This window comes from Bubalus kerabau, chromosome 6 (genome assembly GCF_029407905.1).
Source record: "Bubalus kerabau isolate K-KA32 ecotype Philippines breed swamp buffalo chromosome 6, PCC_UOA_SB_1v2, whole genome shotgun sequence".
NCBI classification, from domain to species: domain Eukaryota; kingdom Metazoa; phylum Chordata; class Mammalia; order Artiodactyla; family Bovidae; genus Bubalus; species Bubalus kerabau.
In genome coordinates, this window is record NC_073629.1 from 103645311 (window position 1) to 103660549 (window position 15239).

General features: G+C 42.5%; 1 protein-coding gene across 1 annotated transcript; it reads left to right on the forward strand.

Moving 5' to 3' along the window:
- The first annotated feature begins 1094 nt into the window (after window positions 1-1094).
- LOC129656280 (olfactory receptor 2B6-like) lies at window positions 1095-2142 on the forward strand. The gene has a single exon (XM_055586994.1). The coding sequence runs from the start codon at window positions 1165-1167 to the stop codon at window positions 2140-2142; it is 978 nt and encodes a 325-aa protein (XP_055442969.1). The 5' UTR covers window positions 1095-1164.
- The last annotated feature ends 13097 nt before the right edge of the window (window positions 2143-15239 follow it).

Sequence of the window (15239 nt, forward strand, 5' to 3'; positions counted from 1 at the left end):
CCCTGCATGAAATTGGTGTGAGGGACACATTTGGGACTTGGACTTTGAGTCCTGCTCCACTATTTACTCTGTCCGACACTGGACAGGCGATTTTATGAAAAGGAAGTAGTGATACTCACCTCAGTGGGTTGTGGTGATAATCAAATAAGATCACATTTATGAAAACATCTTCATAGAATGCCATTTCATAAAAGACAATTTCCTTCTTTGGTGTCTGGAAAAGGTGTGTATCTAGCAGTTATGGTTCTGTTGCAGAAGGACTAAGAAAAAAGAACTGGTCAGTATTGTGTTCTGCTGTCTAGGCCTGCCAAGGTGAGATCTAGGATGGAGTTCAAATCACCTGAAGATCCATTCCCACCCAATACTCAACTCTCTCCTGTGAGCAACATGGCTGTGGAGGAGTCCTTACTAGTTTTCAAGAAAAGCTTTGAGACACACAGGCACCTAATTTCCAGGTAAAGAAGCTTCATTTTCTTGAGAAATGCCAGGAGCACAAGCATGTTCTCTAGGTTTCGATTCTTGAGTCTCTGGCTGTCTTTATACGTCAATTTATCTTAATAGTTGTAACTACTGCAGGTAATGCTGGAATGGTGGGGGTGAGGGAAATAAAAGTTCTAGAGGAAAGATTTCTTTTCCCAAAAAAAGCTTCCTTGAAACTCCCCCTTTTTCTGAAAACTAATGGTATGTGGGCTTTCAAAGTTACAGCATCAGAGAGGAAGACAAAGGCAAGAAGCAAGGGGTTTTGTTTGTTTCGCATTTACACTGTCCTTGGTAGCACCTGCTTGTCTTGACATTTGAAAGAATGACTTTAGGAACTATAGAGTGCTCTACAACTTTTTGGTTGACCGTAAAACATTTTACATTTCCCTAGCCTCCTTCCTTTGATTTATGGGATGGGTATGTTCTTCAGAATAAGATTTATGCCGTGTACAGTTTTTCCATTGGGCCCTTGGAACTTTATTAAAGCTAGTTAGACAGAGCAAAATCATTTCTATAATCCCTACCAAGTGCCTAGAGCAGTGTGAAGCCAATTTGGATAGAATGTTCCCTGGCATGGAGGAGGAGATCTTGGTTTGATTGCTTGCTTAGTTCTGCGATGCCTTCAGTCCCTGCAGCTGTGGATCTTATGCATTCTCTCACTGAGACTGCAAGGTATTTAGGAATATGTCCTCTTCTCTCCCCAGAAGGAAGGCCACCCATAGCCAAGGTTGGAAAAATCAAAGCTCTGTAACCGAGTTTATCCTCCTGGGCTTCTCCAGAAATCCCAGAACCAACTGGATCCTTTTCTTCCTCTTCCTCTTCCTTTACTTATTTACAGTCCTGGGCAATGGTCTCATTGTTACTTTGATCAGAGTAGATGCATGCCTCCACATCCCCATGTACTTGTTCCTGAGCATCCTCTCTCTGCTGGATCTCAGCTATGCTACCACCACAGTGCCCCAGATGTTGATCCACCTAGTAAGCAAGAGTAAAACTATCTCTTATGTTGGGTGTGTGGTCCAGATGTATGTTTTCCTAACCTTGGGCATCAATGAGACCTGGATTTTTGCAGCTATGGCCTATGACAGATATGTTGCCATATGCTACCCACTCCATTATGGGGTGAAGATGAGCCAAACCCTGTGTGTACTCCTGGCAGTCAGCTCTGCCCTTTGTGGTCTCACCTGTGCCCTCGTCTACACAGTCTTTGCAATGAATCTGCCCTACTGTGGCCCCAATGAAATCAACCACTTCTTTTGTGAAATTCCTGCTGTCTTGAAGTTAGCTTGTGCAGATACATCACTCAATGACCAAGTGGACTTTATCTTGGGCTTTATCTTGCTCCTGATTCCATTGTCCCTCATTCTGGCCTCATATGTTTGCATCTTCACTGCTATCCTAAAGATTGGCTCCACCCAGGGGCGAATCAAGGCCTTCTCCACCTGTGGCTCACACATCACTGTGGTCACCATGTTTTGTATTCCATGTATGGTCATGTATATGAGGCCTGGCTCTGAGGCCTCCCCAGAGGATGACAAGAAGCTGGCCCTGTTCTACAATGTCATCTCTGCCTTCCTCAACCCCATGATCTACAGCCTCCGGAACAAGGATGTGAAGAGGGCTTTCTTCAAGTTAGTTGGAATGAGTGCGGACACTCAATAAGCCACGGATGAGGGGTGTGTGTGGTGCCTCTGATCTCTGTCTATGACATCCACACGTTCACTGAAATCAATGGACTGAAGAAGGAGCCCAGGATAGGGAAGATATCTACAAAGAAACACTTTTTCATTTTATTAGGTTACTGGAAACATTAGGAAAGAAAGAATTGTGTTCAGGGGTGAAATACATCATTGACTTTCTGTTGTTTTGAAAACGTCAACTCATTTCTCTGAGATTTAATTTTCATATCTGTACAATGTGTTCCAGAATATTCTTTGGGCCTAAATAATAACTACCTTTATTGATCACTTTCTACATGACAATCATTGTCTAAGTACTTTATATGTACTTTATTTTAATTCTTATAATAACTCCAGAGGTATGTATTATGATTTTTTTCATAAAGTTTAAAAATAGCAGCAACAACAACAACAACAAAAAACTGAGGCACAAGATTAAACAAGTTGCAAAGGCCACCCAGCTGGAAAGTAACACAATTGAGATTTGGCCCCAGGTAATGGCACCCCACTACAGTACTCTTGCCTGACAAATCCCATGGACAGAGGAGCCTGGTAGGCTGCAGTCCATGGGGTCGCTAAGAGTCGGACACGACTGAGCGACTTCACTTTCACTTTTCACTTTCACACATTGGAGAAGGAAATGGCAACCCACTCCAGTGTTCTTGCCTGGAGAATCTCAGGGATGGGGGAGCCTGGTGGGTTGCCGTCTATGGCGTCGCACAGAGACGGACACGACTGAAGGGACTTAGCAGCAGCAGCAGCAGTATAGCTCCAGAGTCCAGGCTCTTCTCTAGTATATTATGCCATATCTCAAGGATTCAGTAGAGCTTTTTGAGGCTCAGCTGAGATAGTAGATAGGATACCATTGAGGAAAATTCAAAATATTTAGGATTATGATTCTAAGTCATAGCTATAGGGTCAGATCCATCAACTCAGAGCTCTGTTGGCTAATTTAGATGTTCCTCAGCAGAGTTTCATAGCCTAAGCAAGTGGCATCTTGCAGTGGAATAGTAACTTCTCAATAAATGTTTATTGAGTGATTTCCTAGCCTTTCTCCATCCCTGGTCTGTCCACCTCTGCAGTTCTTCTTTTAGTTCTTCACTTTCATGGATCCCTCTCTGATTTCCATTGTACCTACCCCACCATGCCTTTCAGCAATCCAGACCTTTATTTACAAAAAGAGTATGTTGGTTTCCATAACTGACTTACCCTTAAATTTCCTCTGCCACCTTAGAGAACAAGGGGAAGGGCCCTGAACTTTAGTCTTGACTTAATTTGTTGAGATCTTGGAAAAACCACCTAATCTCTCTGGAGCTCAGGCCCCTATCCATAAAATGGAGTCTGATATGGAGATAATGACTGTACCATAATATTAATTTTAGGTTCAAGTAGAAATAGGTGAGAGAGTCAGTTCCTAGGCAGGTTGATAGGGAGTCTAGGGGTCCCCAAGGAGAGAGGGGTCTGGAATTCTCAAGGAAGAAGAAAGGACAAACTTTTTTTCTTTCTCCACATTCCTTAGGATTATATAACAATAATGTATCCTGCCTAAGGACAGTCTTTGGATTCAACCTTTTGTTATCTTAAAATGTTAATTATGGGAGTAGACCTGGTCTTTACAAGGATATATCTTGCCTGAGGACAGTGTTATCTTAAAATGTAAATTATGGGAGTAGGTCTTATGAGGTCTTTACAACCTCCAGACATTTTTTGGATTATATAACTTCGTTGTTAACACTAGCAAGTGGGTACTCTTTTTGCCCCCTTCTGATGCCTATGTCAGAAGCTTTCTCTATCTCCTTTATACTTGAATAAAACTTTATTACACGAAAGCTCTGAGAGATCAAGCCTCGTCCCTGGCCCCGGATTGAATTCTTCTCCTCCGGGGGCCAAGAATCCCGGTGTATTCGCGTGATTCAACAACAACATTTCATAGGCCTTAAAACTTAAATAATTGTATAAATTATCATTAGATAGTCATTGTCTTCAAAGCCAGATACCTTAGAAAATAGTTACTACCTTATTAACTGTAGCTTGTATTTGTCAACTACGATGTTAATATCAGGCTTATTGTGAGGTCAGAATATATGAGTTGGATACTAATGATGGTAACTGAAAGCATATAAAGGCTTCCTTGGTAGCTCAGATAGTAAAGAATCTGCCTGAAATGCAGGAGACCTGGGTTTGATCTCTGGGTCTGGAAGATCCTCTGGAGAAGGGCATGGCAACCCACTCCAGTATTCTTGCCTGGAGAATCCCATGGACAGAGGATCCTGGCGCGCTATAGTCCATGGTGTCACAAAGAGTCAGACACAACTGCACAACAAACACTTTCTCCTTCCTACCTTCTGCACACACACACACACACACACATCAAAATTAGTGGGATGCAATCACATCAGTTTTCATTCCAATCCCAAAGAAGGGCAATGCTGAAGAATGTTCAAACTACTGCACAACTGCACTCATCTCACACACTAATAAAATAATGCTCAAAATTCTCCAAGTCAGGCTTCAAGAGTACCTGAACCATGAAATTCCAGATGTTCAAGCTAGATTTAGAAAAGGCAGAGGAAACAGAGATCAAATTGCCAGCATCCGTTGGATCATTGGAAAACAAGGGAATTCCAGAAAAACATCTACTTCTGCTTTATTAGTGGCTTCCCTGGTGGCTCAGATGGTAAAGCATCTGCCTGCAAGGTGGGAGACCCGGGTTTGACCCTTGGGTCAAGAAGATCCTCTGGAGAAGGAAATGGCAACCCACTCCAGTACTCTTGCCTGGAAAATTCCATGGACAGAGGAGCCTGATAGGCTACAGTCCATGGGGTTGCAAAGAGTCGGACATGACTGAGGGAATTCACTTCCTTTCTTTCTGCTTTATTGATTACACCAAAGCCTTTGACTGTGTGGATCACAACAAACTGTGGAAAATTCTTAAAGAGATGGGAACACCAGACCACCTTAACTGCCTCCTGAGAAATCTGCATGCAGGTCAAGAATCAACAGTTAGAACTGGACATGGAAAAACAGACTGGTTCCAAATTGGGAAAGGAGTAAGTCAAGGCTGTATATTGTCACCCTGCTTATTTAACTTATATGCAGAGTACATCATGAGAAATGCTGGACTGGATGAAGTACAAGCTGGAACCAAGATTCCTGGGAGAAATATCAATAACCTCAGATATGCACATGACACCACCCTTATGGCAGAAAGTGAAGAGGAACTAAAGAGCCTCTTGATGAAAGTGAAAGAGGAGAGTGAAAAAGTTGGCTTAAAGCTCAACATTCAGAAAACTAAGATCATGGCATCTGGTCCCATCACTTCATGGGAAATAGATGGGTAAACAATGGAAACAGTGAGAGACTTTATGTTTTGGGGATCCAAAATCGCTGCAGATGGTGAGTACAGCCATGAAATTAAAAGATGCTTGCTCCTTGGAAGTAGAGCTATGATCAACCCAGATAGCATATTGAAAAGCAGAGACATTATGTTGCCAACAATGGTCCATCTAGTCAAAACTATGTTTTTTCCAGTAGTCATGTATGAATCTGAGAGTTGGACTATAAAGAAAGCTGAGCACTAAAGAATTGATGATTTTGAACTGTGGTGTTGGAGAAGACTCTTGAGAGTCCCTTGAACTGCAAGGAGTTCCAACCAGTCAATCCTAAAGAAAATCAGTCCTGAATATTCATTGGAAGGACTGATGCTGAAGCTGAAGCTCCAATACTTTGGCCACCTGATGCAAAGAACTGACTCATTGGATAAGACCCTGATGCTGAGAAAGATTGAGGGCAGGTGGAGAAGGGAATGATAGGGGATGAGATGGTTAGATGGCATCACCGACTTGATGGACATGAGTTTTAGCAAGCACTGGGAGTTGGTGATGGACAGGGAAGCCTGGCATGCTGCAGTTCATGGGGTGGCAAAGAGTTGGACACAACTGAGCAACTGAACTGAACTGAACTGAACTGAATCACATCAGCTGCCACATTAACCAGGAACTAATCTCGTGCTATCAAAGTAAATTTAAATTTCTCTCACTCTGGGGTCAGATAAATATTAAATGCTTTGTAAAAAGCAATACAAGATAAATCTTGTAAATCAGCTACTCTCTACAAGTCTAATAGGATTCAATTATCAAAATATTCTAATTGCACTTAGTTGCTTAGAAACAAGTTTTATTTGTAAACCAAGGATTATCTGGATGTTGAGAAAAACGAAAGAGTACTAAATGCTAAGAGTGCATTTTGCTTATTAGCAACTTTCTCAAGAAGATAAATTTAGGGGAGTTGACAGCCTAGAGAGCTCTTAGCAATCCCCAAGCATTAAGGGAACATAGGCCTTAAGAGTGATATGGATGGATTGTGAGAAGGGAAGAGCCTACTCTAGTCCCAGGGTTTCCTGCCTGAAGGCCGTAGCCTCTAAGAAGAGAAGTCCAGGGGAAAGAGGAGCCTTGATTTTCTGGAGAAAAAAAGAATGAAATTATCAGCAAGACATTCTGATTGTGTTTCCTGAGGACTTATTAAGAAAATTGTTCTGGGGCCATTAGAAAGGATATGTGAGAGGACTTCCCCGGCAGTCCAGGGGTTAGGACTCCATGCTTTTAAAGCACAGGGTGCAGATTTGATTCCTGGTTGGGGAATTGAGATCCTACATGCTGCATGGCATGGCCAATAAATAAATAACTAAAAAGGAAGGGCATGTGAGGATTATCTGCTGAAATGACTGGACCTTATTTTTCAGAGCTCTCAGGGCAGTAGAAACCCACAGCAGGCCCATCTAATTTCCCCACCTCCCAACATGATCCCTTACTCTGGGCCAGTCCTGACTCCCCAAGTCTTCTCCTCACTCTCGCCTACTGTCCCCTTACTTGTTCATCAAGGCCTTGTATGGGTCTCTTCTCAGGAAGCTTTCTAACTACTTTCATCTAGGATGAAAGATTTTTTTCTACTCCCCAAACTCAGTGCCACCAACTAAGCACTCAACTTCGGCCTCAGAAACACATGGAGATCTTAAAGGCTCTAACTTTCATTTCGTCCCTGAGTCCCTTTGACAACAAGAACTACTAACACATCATTCAGATATATTTGCATAAAGCTATTTCAAATGTTTATGACTATGAATGTCCTTTCCCCACATTGATGATTTGAAATAAAAATATCTCAGTGAACTGGAAATAAAAGGAAATTTCCTTATTCTGACCAAAAAAAAAAAAAAATCTACATTAAAAACCTCCAACTAACATCACAAAACGATGAACAATTAAATGCTTTCCCTCCCAAAATCAGTACCAAAATAAAGATGCTTGCTCTCAACAATCCTATTCAAAATAGCATGGTAAACTTTAGCCAGTACAACAAGGCTAGGAAAGAGAATATAGGAAAGGAAGAGGTAAAATTGCATCTATTTTTGAATAACCTAATTGTCTATGTAAAAAATCAAGGATTCTACATTAAAACTCCTATAATTAATTAGTTTAGCAATGTTACAGGATTCAGGATGAACACATAAAAATCAATTTTATTCCTATATACTAGCAATGAACAATTGGAAACTAGAATTAAATACATAATATTATTTATGATGGACTTCCCAGGCAGTTCAGTGGTAAAGAATCTGCTTGCTAATGCAGGAACCGCAGGAGATGCAGGTTCAATCCCTGGATCAGCAAGATCCACTGGAGAAGGAAATGGCAACCCACTCCAGTATTCTTGCTGAGATAATCCTATGGACAGAGGGGCCTGGTGGGCTACAGTCCATGGGGCCTGCAAAGAGTCAGAAACAACTGAGCAACTGAGCATGCATGAACACTATTTTTAACTCCATAAAAGTCAAATGCTTAGACATAAATTAACAAAACATAAACTATCATACCCTTCAAAACAGCCTAAAGAGGGTAGATTTTGCAGTAATGGAGATAAAAGGCATGACATCATCCATTAAAGAACCACGACATTAGATTTACATCTGGAATGATCACTCTGGCTCTCATGTGGAAACTAAATTGAAGGAGAAGGATACCAGCTGCTGCACTCACTCAGGCAGGAACAGATGAGAAGCTGAGCTGTTGAATAAAAGAGTAGCTATTGAACATGAGAGGTTGGTATTAGATAAGAGGTCTCTATGAGGTAGACTCATTAGCTAGGTAGGTATAGGTAGCTCATTGGGAAATGGTGAGGTAGACAGAGGAGTCAAGGATGAATCCCAGGTCTGGTTAATCAAGTGGGTGATGGGGGATGAGTGCAGAGTGTAGCCCTTTCCTGCCCTCCAAACCTATTCTTTATGCTGCGTAGAAACTTTCCCTGGCTTGCCTGCCCAGTCCTCCCAACCCCCTGCCATTTCTCAATCCAAGCACTTGCTGTAATTGATATTCATATTTCTGGCCCTTTAGACTATGAAGCTGAGTAGGGAGCACCTGAGAGGAACAGGAGGCATTGGGATGGGAGGATCAGGCTCTTGAGTGTTTGGTCTTGAGTGCTACACTGGGAGGGTGAAAAGTGAGCTTGGGGCTTGGGAAGGTTGCTGTGGGGCCTGAAGAATACCACAAAGGCTCATTAAAACATTGATCTGTTCTCCCTGAGGATCAGGAGCAGAATACTAAAGGAGGACCCAGCAGGCCCCCAGTGCATCCCATCCTGAGCCCAGCACCAGGTAAGGAGAAGGGCCTGAGGCAGGGAACTGAACCATGCTCTCCCACTCCTGGGCAGCCCAGTGCTCCCCATATGTCTGACTGTGTGCCTGCCTGCTTCCACCACCTTTCCATCCTTATCAGGCCACCCAGGCCTGCTCCCTGAACTCTGTCCTCTGTTCGCTGACTTCTCTGTGTACGGTGGTCTATCTGTCTCTTGGTCATTTTCTTTCCTTCTTTACTTGTTTTCCGAGTGAGCTCCTCAGCTGAAGGAGAGAAAAGTAGAAGAAAATGAAGGCTGTTGTATGGAGCTGAGGCATTTGACTCTCCTCTGAAGCCCACTGAGGATACAAGTCAAGACACTGGTAAGGATAGATCAAGGTATTGATGACAAGTTAATAGAAGTTAGAACCTGGAAGGGGACATTAGAAGTGGGAAGAGCTGTGAAGTTCTTATTTGGGAAGGGGAGAGATGTAACTGCTTCTAAACAGGATATTGGTATCCTAGCACTCTTTTCTGGTACAGCCTTAGGCCAGGCCTGGGATGGATGGGAAGAAGGCTCATAGTGGGGGTGGAGCTCCCCATTCACTTGCTCCTGGTCCTTCTATCCCGCTGCACATTCCTCAGTTTTGCACCATAAGACTATGAGTGGGATGCTTACTGAGAGAGTACTACAGTGATCCAGGCATCAGGTCCAGATGAAGCTGAAAGAAGAAGCGCACAGAAGGATGACCTAGAGAGAGTGAACCAGAGACCTTCCCACCTGACCAGCAGCACTAGTCCCAATGACACTTTGCTTGATCCTCTTCTGGGGTCAGCAAGTTCACTGTCTCCCAGGTCAGTTGATGCTATCCGTGATCTGCCCTCACTAATGTAAGTTAGTTATATTTTGCTGGAACTTACCTCCCTAGTAGAATTCGCAAGTGCACTTTTTAGGACCTGGAACAAGTCTTATCCATCTTCCACATGAAAGCCTTTCAGAAAGTAGGCCCTCAGCTTCCAGAATTCTCCTACCCTTTCATTCCACGTGGCAAAACCCCCACTTGCCTCAACTCTTCCTCACATCATGTTGTTTCCAGACGTTTCTTTATAACCTCTTTCAACTTACCTATTGTCCCCTTAAAACGTGGCCCCATAAGGTGGTCTGGCTTCTGCAGACACAGTTCCGTGACACCTCCTGTGATCTCACAGCATCTTTTCTCAGTTTTGTCACTTTACGATGATGTTTTAGGAACATCTTGCATTGATCCCCTTTCAGTCTTCAGTTATTTCTCAGCTGAGCTGACTATGTATGGCTGGCTTTGTGAGCAGAGGGGCAGGGAATTTTACATTGGTGCTATAGCATTTTTTTTTTTTTTTTGGTTGGCATATGCTTCTTGTTCTATCCAGTTGAGACTTGAAATCTGATTTGCAATGACATGATCAGATCTTCTTCCTCACCATCTACACGAGATGTGAAGAAAGAACCTGTGAGACTGGTCCATGGGAATGTATCTTGAATTTTCTGGTGGTCACAGTTAGATGTCAGACATGACTGAGTGCATACACACACACACAGTTAAATGATCTGTATCCTCCTCATTCATGCATCTTCCCCTTTGTTTATGCTCTATTGAAACTGCCTCTCAAGACTTTCTTAGTTTTGTTGCTGTCTGCTTCCTCAGAGACCATGCAATAGCACCTCTTTCCCTTTCTTTTGGATTTCCCCCGGTGTAATACACATTCTGAACTTTTATCTTAAGAAAATGACAAAGGAAACAAAGCACTCCCCTCACCTTATGTCCCAATCTTAGATATCTCCTCATCTCAGTCCTTCTCTTTATAGCCAAGTTCGCTCCTCATAACCCACTGATTTCTGCCTTCATCACTCCACAGAAATTTCCCACATCCAAGCAACTAATAAGTCTGGCATTATTGCATTTTTTGAAAAGTTTTAATTCCTCTTGCTCTCTCTATAGCATTTAGCATCATATACGCTCTTGGAGATGGTAGTTTCCTGAACTTACAGTGTCAAGCTCTCCTGCCTCCCTGGATGCTCTTGTTCAAGCCCATCTCTTCTCCTGCTGATCTCTCCAGTGTTCCTCCTCCCAGGTTGCTTCTTTGGAGCCTCTGTACTCTCTCTGAGGTATCCCTGAGAGTTCTCATCCATTCTGTGCTTAATTACCTTCTAAAGTTTGATTTTCTGCTTAGATCTCTTTCCTGAGCTCCAAGAGAATCTGTCTAACTCTTTGATGATCAGATCCTCCAAGACACTTGATGTTTCAAACTCTGCATGTCTATAATATAATTAATAAAGACTTTCTGGCCATTTTCTCCCCAACCCCATCACTCTTTCTTTCACCTCCACCTGTCCTGTAATGGTATTACTGTCAACTTAGCTTCCCAGGTCTGAAACCTCAAACTCATGCTTGTTTCCTCCCTCTTCCTCATCTTCTGTACCGCTCAGTTACCAAGTCCTGTCCACCTCTCTCCCTAATCTCTCTTCTCTTCTTTGTTGTCTGGAATGTTACCCTTCTCCTGTCTTTCCTTCATACCTCTCAGCTGGTCTTTCTCCAATGTCTTTTCCTAACTTCCACCCAAATAGTGATATTTCTAAAATCTAAGTAGGAAGTCAGGAAATACCTGGGGTAACAGGCAAATTTGGCCTTGGAATACAGAATGAAGCAAGGCAAAGGCTAATAGAGTTTTGCTCAGAAAACACAGTGGTCATAGCAAACACCCTCTTCCAACAACACAAGAGAAGACTCTACACATGGACATCACCAGATGGTCAACACCAAAATCAGATTGATTATATTCTTTGCAGCCAAAGATGGAGAAGCTCTATACAGTCAGCAAAAACAAGACCAGGAGCTGACTGTGGCTCAGATCATGAACTCCTTATTGCCAAATTCAGACTTAAATTGAAGAAAATAATGGAAACCACTAGACCATTCAGGTATGACCTAAATCAAATCCCTTATGACTACACAGTGGAAGTGAGAAATAGATTTAAGGGACTAGATCTGATAGAGTGCCTAATGAACTGTGGAGACAGGGTACAGGAGACAGGAGTACATTGTACAGGAGACAGGGATCAAGACCATCCCCATGGAAAAGAAATGCAAAAAAGCAAGATGGCTGTCTGAGGAGGCCTTACAAATAGCTATGAAAAGAAGAGAAGCAAAAAGCAAAGGAGAAAAGGAAAGATATAAGCATCTGAATGCAGAGTTCCAAAGAATAGCAAGAAGAGATAAGAAAGCCTTCCTCAGCGATCAAGGCAAAGAAATAGAGGAAAACAACAGAATAGGAAAGACTAGAGATCTCTTCAAGAAAATTAGAGATACCAAGGGAACATTTCATGCAAAGATGGGCTCGATAAAGGACAGAAATGATATGGACCTAACAGACGCAGAAGATATTAAGAAGAGGTGGCAAGAATACACAGAAGAACTGTACAAAAAAGAGCTTCATGACCCAGATAGATAGTCATGATGGTGTGATCACTCACCTAGAGCCAGACATGCTGGAATGTGAAGTCAAGTGGGCCTTAGGAAGCATCACTATGAACAAAGCTAGTGGAGGTGATGGAATTCCAGTTGAGCTATTTCAAATCCTGAAAGATGATGCTGTGAAAGTACTGTACTCAATATGCCAGCAAATTTGGAAAACTCAGCAGTGGCCACAGGATTGGAAAAGGTCAGTTTTCATTCCAATCCCAAAGAAAGGCAATGCCAAAGAATGCTCAAACTACTGCACAATTGCACTCATCTCACACACTAGTAAAATAATGCTCAAAATTCTCCAGCCAGGCTTCAGCAATACATGAACCATGAACTTCCAGATGTTCAAGCTGGTTTTAGAAAAGGCAGAGGAACCAGAGATCAAATTGCCAACATCCACAGGATCATCAAAAAAGCAAGAGAGCTCCAGAAAAACATCTAGTTCTGCTGTATTGACTACTCCAAAGCCTTTGACTGTGTGGATCACAATAAACTGTGGAAAATTCTGAAAGAGATGGGAATACCAGACCACCTGACCTGCCTCTTGAGAAACCTGTATGCAGGTCAGGAAGCAACAGTTAGAACTAGACACAGAACAACAGACTGGTTCCAAATAGGAAAAGGAGTACGTCAAGGCTGTATATTGTCACCCTGCTTATTTAACTTCTATGCAGAGTACATCATGAGAAACGTTGGGCTGGAAGAAGCACAAGCTGGAATCAAGACTGCCGGGAGAAATATCAATAACCTCAGATATGCAGATGACACCACCCTTATGGTAGAAAGTGAAGAGGAACTAAAAAGCCTCTTGATGAAAGTGAAAGAGGAGAGTGAAAAAGTTGGCTTAAAGCTCAGCATTCAGAAAATGAAGATCATGGCATCTGGTCCCATCACTTCATGGGGAATAGATGGGGAAACAGTGGAAACAGTGTCAGACTTTATTTTTGGGGGCTCCAAAATCACTGCCAATGGTGATTTCAGCCATGAAATTAAAAGATGCTTACTCCCTGAAAGGAAAGTTATGACCAACCTAGATAGCATATTCAAAAGCAGAGACATTACTTTGCCGACAAAGGCCCACCTAGTCAAGGTTATGGTTTTTCCAGTGGTCACGTATGGATGTGAGAGTTGGACTGTGAATAAAGCTGAGTGCTGAAGAATTGATGCTTTTAAACTGTGGTGTTGGAGAAGACTCTTGGGAGTCCCTTGGACTGCAAGGAGATCCAACCAGTCCATTCTAAAGGAGATCAGTCCTGGGTGTTCTTTGGAAGGACTGATGCTAAAGCTGAAACTCCAATACTTTAGCCACCTCATGTGAGGAGTTGACTCATTGGAAAAGACCCTGATGCTGGGAGGGATTGGGGGCAAGAGGAGAAGGGGACGACAGAGGATGAGATGGCTGGATGGCATCACCGACTCGATGGACATGTGTTTGAGGGAACTCCGGGAGTTGGTGATGGACAGGGAGCCCTGGCGTGCTGTGATTCATGGGGTTGCAAAGAGTCAGACATGACTGAGCGACTGAACTGAACTGAAGCCTTAATGAATTATTTCTCTGCTTAAGACTCATCTGATGCTTGCCATGGCCTAAATGATCGAGTCTATGCTCATTACCAAGGTACCCAATACCTTTTTCTTCCTAATGTTTGCAAACCAGCCTGCCCTCAGACCTTATCACACATGTCCCCTGGTTGTGCAAAACTCTCTCTCGTTTGATCCTTTGTAACTACTACTCCATTTGCTTGCAAAACTCTTCGTAGTTTTCCAACTTCCAACTCTTCTTTGCTTAGCTAATTCCTATTCATCTTTTAAGATTCACATCATGGGCCCTCTTTTTGGAGAAGTTTAGCTTTCAAAGGCTGGTTCAGGTGCTTCTTTAATGGGTCCCCATGACTCTCTATACTTACTCTTGTCATAGCACTTATCACTTGAGTACCATTCATTGTTTATCTGTCTCCTTCCTATGTGTATTCTTTGAGGGTAGAAATTTTTTCATTTCTGTATCCCTAGTGCTTAACACAGCATTGACTGCCAGCCCATATTTCCATCAGAGTGCTAAATACATTGGAATGTGATTTGTGTCTTTATTCTTCTATTTCCCCCAAAACACTGTGAGCTTCTTCGGGATTAGGAGTATACCATGTTCTTTCTGGTCTCTTTCAGTTTTTCTTTACCATTTGATGAACAACACCAGGAAGATAATTTGACTGGAATGAACATCACTGAGCTTCCACTTTCTGCTAGCTACAGTGCTGTGTGTGCCATGCATGTCATATATTACCTCTCACAGGTTCTATTCCGATTTCTGGTAGATATCATGTAGATTTTACAGAGAAGGAAATGAGGTTCAAGGAGATTAAATTACTTGAACTGGCCACAGTTGAAGTACCAAGACTTGAATGTCAATCTTCTGATTCCAAATCCCATGTTCCTCCACTAGAACCACTTCCTATGATGCCAAAAATGAAGAATCAGCTCTAACTTTTGAGATATAAACTAAACTCTGGAGCTCCCTGACTGTCATAAATCTCGACTCTAGGAGAGAAAGAGACCCCAAAGTATAGATTACCACTGGGAGGGTATTCCCATCAACCTGAAAGAATCAGAGATGCCAAAGCTGACTTCAAGCCAAAAAGACAGCTATTATTCTGCCTCAATTATAGTTTGAGGGTCAAGCAGGAAGACTTTTTTTCTGTTGTGAATAAGGCCAGGAAGAGACCTAGTGGTGAGCAACTCCATCTGAAATAAAATCAGATATGAGGAAGCTTCCAGAGACACCAAAGATTCAAGAAACACAGACCTGGATAAAATTTCAAAAAAAATTTCATATTCTGGAGTCATATAATCTTGCCCATATTTCTGACTTGCCCTGCCTGTATATATGTAGTGATTCAAAGTTTAAAGCACCAAAGGAAAGAGTTTTGAGCGATTTGTTTTTTGACAGGAGGGAGAAGGAAACTTCGAATCTTCGT

Excerpts from the sequence above, each read along its gene's own strand:
- LOC129656280 (XM_055586994.1), top strand. The coding sequence starts at position 1,165 with ATGTCCTCTTCTCTCCCCAGAAGGAAGGCCACCCATAGCCAAGGTTGG.